This window comes from Oncorhynchus mykiss, chromosome 27, assembly GCF_013265735.2.
Source record: "Oncorhynchus mykiss isolate Arlee chromosome 27, USDA_OmykA_1.1, whole genome shotgun sequence".
Taxonomy (NCBI): Eukaryota; Metazoa; Chordata; class Actinopteri; order Salmoniformes; family Salmonidae; genus Oncorhynchus; species Oncorhynchus mykiss.
In genome coordinates this window covers 37,202,807-37,215,660 of record NC_048591.1, presented here as the reverse complement: position 1 = coordinate 37,215,660, position 12,854 = coordinate 37,202,807, and the positions used below count along the sequence as shown (strand labels likewise).

Here is a 12,854-nt window from a genome sequence, read left to right as displayed (position 1 = left end):
CACGATTTAACACTATAAAACATGATTTAACGCTATAAAACATGATTTAACACTATAAAACATGATTTAACACTATAAAACACGATTTAATGCTATAAAACATGATTTAACGCTATAAAACACGATTTAACACTATAAAACACGATTTAACATTATAAAACATGATTTAACACTATAAAACACGATTTAACACTATAAAACATGATTTAACGCTATAAAACATGATTTAACATTATAAAACATGATTTAACGCTATAAAACATGACTTAACACTATAAAACACGATTTAACGCTATAAAACACGATTTAACACTATAAAACATGATTTAACGCTATAAAACATGATTTAACACTATAAAACATGATTTAATGCTATAAAACATGATTTAACATTATAAAACATGATTTAACACTATAAAACATGATTTAACACTATAAAACATGATTTAACATTATAAAACATGATTTAACGCTATAAAACATGATTTAACGCTATAAAACACGATTTAACACTATAAAACATGATTTAACCTATAAAACATGATTTAATGCTATAAAACATGATTTAATGCTATAAAACATGATTTAACACTATAAAACATGATTTAACACTATAAAACATGATTTAACACTATAAAACATGATTTAATGCTATAAAACATGATTTAACACTATAAAACATGATTTAACACTATAAAACATGATTTAATGCTATAAAACATGATTTAACACTATAAAACATGATTTAACACTATAAAACGTGATTTAACGCTATAAAACATGATTTAATGCTATAAAACATGACTTAACACTATAAAACATGATTTAATGCTATAAAACATGATTTAACACTATAAAACATGATTTAACGCTATAAAACATGATTTAACGCTATAAAACATGATTTAACGCTATAAAACATGACTTAACACTATAAAACATGATTTAACACTATAAAACACGATTTAACGCTATAAAACACGATTTAACACTATAAAACATGATTTAACGCTATAAAACATGATTTAACACTATAAAACATGATTTAACACTATAAAACATGATTTAACGCTATAAAACATGATTTAATGCTATAAAACATGATTTAACACTATAAAACATGATTTAATGCTATAAAACATGATTTAACACTATAAAACATGATTTAATGCTATAAAACATGATTTAATGCTATAAAACATGATTTAACACTATAAAACATGACTTAACACTATAAAACATGATTTAACACTATAAAACATGATTTAACACTATAAAACATGATTTAACACTATAAAATGATTTAATGCTATAAAACATGACTTAATGCTATAAAACATGATTTAACACTATAAAACATGACTTAACACTATAAAACATGATTTAATGCTATAAAACATGATTTAACACTATAAAACATGATTTAACACTATAAAACATGATTTAACACTATAAAATGATTTAATGCTATAAAACATGACTTAACACTATAAAACATGATTTAATGCTATAAAACATGATTTAACACTATAAAACATGATTTAATGCTATAAAACATGATTTAACACTATAAAACATGACTTAACACTATAAAACATGATTTAATGCTATAAAACATGATTTAACACTATAAAACATGATTTAACGCTATAAAACATGATTTAACACTATAAAACATGATTTAACGCTATAAAACATGACTTACAACTATAAAACATGATTTTAACACTATAAAACATGATTTAACGCTATAAAACATGATTTAACACTATAAAACATGATTTAACGCTATAAAACATGACTTAACACTATAAAACATGATTTAACACTATAAAACATGATTTAACACTATAAAACATGATTTAACACTATAAAAAATGATTTAACGCTATAAAACATGATTTAATGCTATAAAACATGATTTAACACTATAAAACATGATTTAATGCTATAAAACATGATTTAACACTATAAAACATGATTTAATGCTATAAAACATGATTTAACACTATAAAACATGATTTAATGCTATAAAACATGATTTAACACTATAAAACATGACTTAACACTATAAAACATGATTTAATGCTATAAAACATGATTTAACACTATAAAACATGATTTAATGCTATAAAACATGATTTAACGCTATAAAACATGATTTAATGCTATAAAACATGATTTAACACTATAAAACATGATTTAATGCTATAAAACATGACTTAACACTATAAAACATGATTTAACGCTATAAAACATGATTTAATGCTATAAAACATGATTTAATGCTATAAAACATGATTTAATGCTATAAAACATGATTTAACACTATAAAACATGATTTAATGCTATAAAACATGATTTAATGCTATAAAACACGATTTAACACTATAAAACACGATTTAATGCTATAAAACATGATTTAACACTATAAAACATGATTTAATGCTATAAAACATGATTTAATGCTATAAAACATGATTTAACACTATAAAACATGATTTAACACTATAAAACACGATTTAATGCTATAAAACATGATTTAACACTATAAAACATGATTTAATGCTATAAAACATGATTTAACACTATAAAACATGATTTAATGCTATAAAACATGATTTAACACTATAAAACATGATTTAATGCTATAAAACATGATTTAATGCTATAAAACATGATTTAACACTATAAAACATGATTTAATGCTATAAAACATGATTTAATGCTATAAAACATGATTTAACACTATAAAACATGATTTAACGCTATAAAACATGATTTAACACTATAAAACATGATTTAACACTATAAAACATGATTTAATGCTATAAAACATGACTTAACACTATAAAACATGATTTAATGCTATAAAACATGATTTAACACTATAAAACATGACTTAACACTATAAAACATGATTTAACACTATAAAACATGATTTAATGCTATAAAACATGATTTAACGCTATAAAACATGATTTAACACTATAAAACATGACTTAACACTATAAAACATGATTTAATGCTATAAAACATGATTTAACACTATAAAACATGATTTAATGCTATAAAACATGACTTAACACTATAAAACATGATTTAATGCTATAAAACATGATTTAACACTATAAAACATGATTTAATGCTATAAAACATGATTTAAAACTATAAAACATGATTTAATGCTATAAAACATGACTTAACACTATAAAACATGATTTAATGCTATAAAACATGATTTAACACTATAAAACATGATTTAATGCTATAAAACATGATTTAACACTATAAAACATGATTTAACACTATAAAACATGATTTAACGCTATAAAACATGATTTAACACTATAAAACATGATTTAACGCTATAAAACATGATTTAACATTATAAAACATGATTTAACACTATAAAACATGATTTAACACTATAAAACATGATTTAACACTATAAAACATGATTTAACATTATAAAACATGATTTAACATTATAAAACATGATTTAACACTATAAAACATGATTTAACATTATAAAACATGATTTAACACTATAAAACATGATTTAACACTATAAAACATGACTTAACACTATAAAACATGATTTAATGCTATAAAACATGATTTAACACTATAAAACATGATTTAACACTATAAAACATGATTTAACACTATAAAACACGATTTAACACTATAAAACATGATTTAACACTATAAAACATGATTTAACGCTATAAAACATGACTTAACACTATAAAACACGATTTAACACTATAAAACATGATTTAACACTATAAAACACGATTTAATGCTATAAAACATGACTTAACACTATAAAACATGATTTAACACTATAAAACATGATTTAACGCTATAAAACATGACTTAACACTATAAAACATGATTTAACACTATAAAACATGATTTAACGCTATAAAACATGACTTAACACTATAAAACATGATTTAATGCTATAAAACATGACTTAACACTATAAAACATGATTTAATGCTATAAAACATGATTTAACACTATAAAACATGATTTAATGCTATAAAACATGATTTAACACTATAAAACATGATTTAATGCTATAAAACATGACTTAACACTATAAAACATGATTTAATGCTATAAAACATGATTTAACACTATAAAACATGATTTAATGCTATAAAACATGATTTAACACTATAAAACATGATTTAACACTATAAAACATGATTTAACGCTATAAAACATGATTTAACACTATAAAACATGATTTAATGCTATAAAACATGATTTAACATTATAAAACATGATTTAACACTATAAAACATGATTTAACACTATAAAACATGATTTAACATTATAAAACATGATTTAACATTATAAAACATGATTTAACACTATAAAACATGATTTAACATTATAAAACATGATTTAACACTATAAAACATGATTTAACACTATAAAACATGATTTAACACTATAAAACATGATTTAATGCTATAAAACATGATTTAACACTATAAAACACGATTTAACACTATAAAACATGATTTAACACTATAAAACATGATTTAACGCTATAAAACATGACTTAACACTATAAAACATGATTTAACACTATAAAACATGATTTAACACTATAAAACATGATTTAATGCTATAAAACATGACTTAACACTATAAAACATGATTTAACGCTATAAAACATGACTTAACACTATAAAACATGATTTAACACTATAAAACATGATTTAACGCTATAAAACATGACTTAACACTATAAAACATGAGTTAATGCTATAAAACATGATTTAACACTATAAAACATGATTTAACACTATAAAACATGACTTAACACTATAAAACATGACTTAACACTATAAAACATGATTTAATGCTATAAAACATGATTTAACACTATAAAACATGATTTAATGCTATAAAACATGATTTAACACTATAAAACATGATTTAACACTATAAAACATGATTTAACGCTATAAAACATGATTTAACACTATAAAACATGATTTAATGCTATAAAACATGATTTAACACTATAAAACATGATTTAACATTATAAAACATGATTTAACATTATAAAACATGATTTAACACTATAAAACATGATTTAACATTATAAAACATGATTTAACACTATAAAACATGATTTAACACTATAAAACATGATTTAACACTATAAAACATGATTTAATGCTATAAAACATGATTTAACACTATAAAACACGATTTAACACTATAAAACATGATTTAACACTATAAAACATGATTTAACGCTATAAAACATGACTTAACACTATAAAACATGATTTAACACTATAAAACATGATTTAACACTATAAAACATGATTTAATGCTATAAAACATGACTTAACACTATAAAACATGATTTAACGCTATAAAACATGACTTAACACTATAAAACATGATTTAACACTATAAAACATGATTTAACGCTATAAAACATGACTTAACACTATAAAACATGAGTTAATGCTATAAAACATGATTTAACACTATAAAACATGATTTAACACTATAAAACATGACTTAACACTATAAAACATGATTTAATGCTATAAAACATGATTTAACACTATAAAACATGATTTAATGCTATAAAACATGATTTTAACACTATAAAACTATGATTGGTTTAAAAACTGAAATTGGTGTTGCTAATTATACAAAGTAATGTGCAGTACAGCTGTCTGTCGCTATACTCCCTTCAGCGCCCCCTGGACTGATACTGGTGGCAGTACAGCTGTCTGTCGCTATACCCCCTTCAGCGCCCCCTGGACTGATACTGGTGGCAGTACAGCTGTCTGTCGCTATACTCCCTTCAACGCCCCCTGGACTGATACTGGTGGCAGTACAGCTGTCTGTCGCTATACCCCCTTCAGCGCCCCCTGGACTGATACTGGTGGCAGTACAGCTGTCTGTCACTATACCCCCTTCAGCGCCACCTGGACTGATACTGGTGGCAGTACAGCTGTCTGTCTGCTGCTGGGAGGGACCAGGTTCTTCTAAATGATTCGTCATTTATTCATTTAGTAAGTTTGTTAGTTTAAAACTACTCTTGGTATCTTACTAACAGCCTAATTAATTCAGTACCAAAAAAATATTAAAATATTTTGTCCAGAAAATGATTCTAAAATAATCCAAAGTTGTGCCAAGCCTTTAATGTTTCTAGTTAATGGCCAAGAGACTAAAGGCCATGACTGAACATGCAACTAGGCCACTGTAATGAAGCAGCCAATGGAAAACAACATGGAAAAAAAATGACCTAAAATCTAATTAGCAGGAAAAGTTTGTTCTAAAGCGCAAATGATGCTCGCCGTTTCATGTGACAGAGGTGACAATCTAATTGGAATGTAAAGATGCAACAACTAGAATGGGTGGCTAATATGATTAGGGATTTGGCCTTTGGCTTCTGAACAACCAAATAAAGTTGATATGATAACCAACAGAACAGGAGAGAAATGCTGGGTTCAATGGCATGAGGAAGTCTTGAGAAACATGGATGAAATGAGAGGTTGTTGGATATTCCGCTCAAACTAGGCTCTGTATGCGATGTGATAAATAGCCTAAAACAGGTCTACGTGACAAACTAACCAAAATACACAATTTAACTCCACAAAATTAGTCAAATTAACCTACAGATCGATAAGCATGACTTGGAAAATGTATTTTCGTCGGCTGTTAACATCCCTAGAGATGATGACTAACGTGTGCTTATGATAAGCCATGTCAGCTATTCATTCCGTTTCATGAATTGGTCAGAAGGGCCCCTGGAGAAAGCCACGCCCCTCTGACACAAGCTCTGCCCCTGTCACTCATACTGAACATACACACCTATGTATAAATGACCATCCAGTGGTGCAGTTCTGAGGAATGGCTGCTTGACCCCTCCCCCAAAAATAACACTACCCAGCAGCCCTGTGTGTACGTACCACGCTGGGCAGTAGCCCCTGTGCGGTCTCTCTGAGAGCATCTCGGAGTGAGCGCACGTCAACAACTCCTGCCAGCCGCAGTAAAGCATCCTGGGAGGAAACAGAAACAACATGAGTTACACACAGAAACAGCAGAATCCTTTATGACACCACACTATACTGTTTATATGAGGGAACAGAGACACCATACTGTTTATATGAGGGAACAGAGACACCACACTATACTGTTTATATGAGGGAACAGAGACACCACACTGTTTATATGAGGGAACAGAGACACCATACTGTTTAAATGAGGGAACAGAGACACCACACTATACTGTTTATATGAGGGAACAGAGACACCATACTGTTTATATGAGGGAACATAGACACCATACTGTTTATATGAGGGAACAGAGACACCATACTGTTTATATGAGGGAACAGAGACACCATACTGTTTATATGAGGGAACAGAGACACCATACTGTTTATATGAGGGAACAGAGACACCATACTGTTTATATGAGGGAACAGAGACACCACACTATACTGTTTATATGAGGGAACAGAGACACCACACTGTTTATATGAGGGAACAGAGACACCTTACAGTTTATATGAGGGAACAGAGACACCATACTGTTTATATGAGGGAACAGAGACACCATACTGTTTATATGAGGGAACAGAGACACCATACTGTTTAAATGAGGGAACAGAGACACCACACTATACTGTTTATATGAGGGAACAGAGACACCATACTGTTTATATGAGGGAACAGAGACACCATACTGTTTATATGAGGGAACAGAGACACCATACTGTTTATATGAGGGAACAGAGACACCATACTGTTTATTTGAGGGAACAGAGACACCATACTGTTTATATGAGGGAACAGAGACACCATACTGTTTATATGAGGGAACAGAGACACCACACTATACTGTTTATATGAGGGAACAGAGACACCATACTGTTTATATGAGGGAACAGAGACACCATACTGTTTATATGAGGGAACAGAGACACCATACTGTTTAAATGAGGAAACAGAGACACCATACTGTTTATATGAGGGAACAGAGACACCACACTATACTGTTTATATGAGGGAACAGAGACACCATACTGTTTATATGAGGGAACAGAGACACCATACTGTTTATATGAGGGAACAGAGACACAATACTGTTTATATGAGGGAACAGAGACACCACACTATACTGTTTATATGAGGGAACAGAGACACCATACTGTTTATATGAGGGAACAGAGACACCATACTGTTTATATGAGGGAACAGAGACACCATACTGTTTATATGAGGGAACAGAGACACCATACTGTTTATATGAGGGAACAGAGACACCATACTGTTTATATGAGGGAACAGAGACACCACACTGTTTATATGAGGGAACAGAGACACCATACTGTTTATATGAGGGAACAGAGACACCATACTGTTTATATGAGGGAACAGAGACACCATACTGTTTATATGAGGGAACAGAGACACCATACTGTTTATATGAGGGAACAGAGACACCACACTATACTGTTTATATGAGGGAACAGAGACACCATACTGTTTATATGAGGGAACAGAGACACCATACTGTTTATATGAGGGAACAGAGACACCATACTGTTTATATGAGGGAACAGAGACACCTTACAGTTTATATGAGGGAACAGAGACACCATACTGTTTATATGAGGGAACAGAGACACCATACTATACTGTTTATATGAGGGAACAGAGACACCATACTATACTGTTTATATGAGGGAACAGAGACACCATACTGTTTATATGAGGGAACAGAGACACCATACTGTTTATATGAGGGAACAGAGACACCATACTGTTTATATGAGGGAACAGAGACAGCATACTGTTTATATGAGGGAACAGAGACACCATACTGTTTATATGAGGGAACAGAGACACCATACTGTTTATATGAGGGAACAGAGACACCATACTATACTGTTTATATGAGGGAACAGAGACACCATACTATACTGTTTATATGAGGGAACAGAGACACCATACTGTTTATATGAGGGAACAGAGACACCATACTGTTTATATGAGGGAACAGAGACACCACACTATACTGTTTATATGAGGGAACAGAGACACCACACTATACTGTTTATATGAGGGAACAGAGACACCATACTGTTTATATGAGGGAACAGAGACACCATACTGTTTATATGAGGGAACAGAGACACCATACTGTTTATATGAGGGAACAGAGACACCATACTGTTTATATGAGGGAACAGAGACACCACACTATACTGTTTATATGAGGGAACAGAGACACCATACTGTTTATATGAGGGAACAGAGACACCATACTGTTTATATGAGGGAACAGAGACACCACACTATACTGTTTATATGAGGGAACAGAGACACCATACTGTTTATATGAGGGAACAGAGACACCATACTGTTTATATGAGGGAACAGAGACACCATACTGTTTAAATGAGGAAACAGAGACACCATACTGTTTATATGAGGGAACAGAGACACCACACTATACTGTTTATATGAGGGAACAGAGACACCATACTGTTTATATGAGGGAACAGAGACACCATACTGTTTATATGAGGGAACAGAGACACAATACTGTTTATATGAGGGAACAGAGACACCACACTATACTGTTTATATGAGGGAACAGAGACACCATACTGTTTATATGAGGGAACAGAGACACCATACTGTTTATATGAGGGAACAGAGACACCATACTGTTTATATGAGGGAACAGAGACACCATACTGTTTATATGAGGGAACAGAGACACCATACTGTTTATATGAGGGAACAGAGACACCACACTGTTTATATGAGGGAACAGAGACACCATACTGTTTATATGAGGGAACAGAGACACCATACTGTTTATATGAGGGAACAGAGACACCATACTGTTTATATGAGGGAACAGAGACACCATACTGTTTATATGAGGGAACAGAGACACCACACTATACTGTTTATATGAGGGAACAGAGACACCATACTGTTTATATGAGGGAACAGAGACACCATACTGTTTATATGAGGGAACAGAGACACCATACTGTTTATATGAGGGAACAGAGACACCTTACAGTTTATATGAGGGAACAGAGACACCATACTGTTTATATGAGGGAACAGAGACACCATACTATACTGTTTATATGAGGGAACAGAGACACCATACTATACTGTTTATATGAGGGAACAGAGACACCATACTGTTTATATGAGGGAACAGAGACACCATACTGTTTATATGAGGGAACAGAGACACCATACTGTTTATATGAGGGAACAGAGACAGCATACTGTTTATATGAGGGAACAGAGACACCATACTGTTTATATGAGGGAACAGAGACACCATACTGTTTATATGAGGGAACAGAGACACCATACTATACTGTTTATATGAGGGAACAGAGACACCATACTATACTGTTTATATGAGGGAACAGAGACACCATACTGTTTATATGAGGGAACAGAGACACCATACTGTTTATATGAGGGAACAGAGACACCACACTATACTGTTTATATGAGGGAACAGAGACACCACACTATACTGTTTATATGAGGGAACAGAGACACCATACTGTTTATATGAGGGAACAGAGACACCATACTGTTTATATGAGGGAACAGAGACACCATACTGTTTATATGAGGGAACAGAGACACCATACTGTTTATATGAGGGAACAGAGACACCACACTATACTGTTTATATGAGGGAACAGAGACACCATACTGTTTATATGAGGGAACAGAGACACCATACTGTTTATATGAGGGAACAGAGACACCATACTGTTTATATGAGGGAACAGAGACACCATACTGTTTATATGAGGGAACAGAGACACCATACTGTTTATATGAGGGAACAGAGACACCATACTGTTTATATGAGGGAACAGAGACACCATACTGTTTATATGAGGGAGCAGAGACACCATACTGTTTATTTAGCGGGAAGAGAAGACAGCGTGTCATGTAAAGACAGACAGTGTGACAGCCATATGTAGAGGCAAAAATGATGAACCAGTGTGTGTGTGTGTGTGTGTGTGTGTGTGCGCGTGTGGGACTGACTTTGAGTGGCACATCCCTTGGAGACACACGCACATACATTCACACACAGCTAAGTCAGTGGGTGTGTGATTGGCTGAAAAATAACCAGGGGAAATCAATCACCTTCTATCGATCTGCAAACCAATTTACTAAAATAGAGCAGAGTGGACAGCTAACACACTGAAACACGCACGCACGCACACACGCACGCACGCACATAGAAGGGCTGGGGATTTAGGGAGAAGGGCTGGGGATTTAGGGAGAAGGGCTGGGGATTTAGGGAGAGGGATGAGGAAATATTAAGAAAACCTGCTCTTTCCATGACAGACTGACCAGGTGAACCCAGGTGAAACCTATGATCCCTTATTGATGTCACTTGTTAAATCCACTACAATCAGTGTAGGTGAAGGGGAGGAGACGGATTAAAGAAGGATTTTTAAGACCTGGGTAAGTGCCTTTGAACGGGGTTTGGAATTAGGTCCCGGGTGCACCGGTTTGTGTTGAGAACTGCAACACTGCTGGATTTTTCATGCTCAACAGTTTCCTGTGTCTATCAAGAATGGCCCCACTACCCAAAGAACATCCAGCCAATTTGACACAACTGGGAAGCAATGGAGTCAACATGGGTCAGCATCCCTGTGGAACGCTTTCAACACCTTGTAGAGTCAACATGGACCAGCATCCCTGTGGAACGCTTTCAACACCTTGTAGAGTCAACATGAGCCAGCATCCCTGTGGAACGCTTTTAACACCTTGTAGAGTCAACATGGACCAGCATCCCTGTGGAACGCTTTCAACACCGTGTAGAGTCAACATGGACCAGCATCCCTGTGGAACGCTTTCAACACCTTGTAGAGTCAACATGGGCCAGCATCCCTGTGGAACGCTTTCAACACCTTGTAGAGTCAACATGGACCAGCATCCCTGTGGAACGCTTTCAACACCTTGTAGAGTCAACATGGACCAGCATCCCTGTGGAACGCTTTCAACACCTTGTAGAGTCAATATGGACCAGCATCCCTGTGGAACGCTTTCAACACCTTGTAGAGTCAACATGGACCAGCATCCCTGTGGAACGCTTTCAACACCTTGTAGAGTCAACATGGATCAGCATCCCTGTGGAACGCTTTCAACACCTTGTAGAGTCAACATGGACCAGCATCCCTGTGGAACGCTTTCAACACCTTGTAGAGTCAACATGGGCCAGCATCCCTGTGGAACGCTTTCAACACCTTGTAGAGTCAACATGGGCCAGCATCCCTGTGGAATGCTTTCAACACCTTGTAGAGTCAACATGGACCAGCATCCCTGTGGAACGCTTTCAACACCTTGTAGAGTCAACATGGGCCGGCATCCCTGTGGAACGCTTTCAACACCTTGTAGAGTTCCTGTCCTGATGAATTGAGGCTGTTCTGAGGGCAAAATGGGTTGGGGGGTGCAGCTCAATATTAGGAAGGTGTTTCTAATGTGTTGTATACTCAGTGTAGATGTGAAAGCATTAATAACAAACTCTAATAATCGCTATGACAACATGATATTGTGACAGGTATGGAATGCAACAATAGTGAGTGGATGGCTTCATGTTGAACATACATGACTAACTCTGGTGCAATGTAGAGGTGAAAGATACAGTGCCTTGCGAAAGTATTCGGCCCCCTTGAACTTTGAGACCTTTTGCCACATTTCAGGCTTCAAACATAAATATATAAAACTGTATTTTTTTGTGAAGAATCAACAACAAGTGGGACACAATCATGAAGTGGAACGAC

General features: G+C 33.2%; 1 protein-coding gene across 1 annotated transcript in view; it reads right to left on the bottom strand.

The window, feature by feature from the left end:
* LOC110536894 (cGMP-dependent 3',5'-cyclic phosphodiesterase-like) overlaps positions 1-12,854 on the bottom strand; it is a 243,922-nt gene that overhangs the window by 59,422 nt on the left and 171,646 nt on the right. The window contains exon 4 of the mRNA XM_036964740.1: positions 6,966-7,055. Coding sequence (XP_036820635.1) covers positions 6,966-7,055 — 90 coding nt within the window. The remainder of the gene's footprint in view (positions 1-6,965; positions 7,056-12,854) is intronic.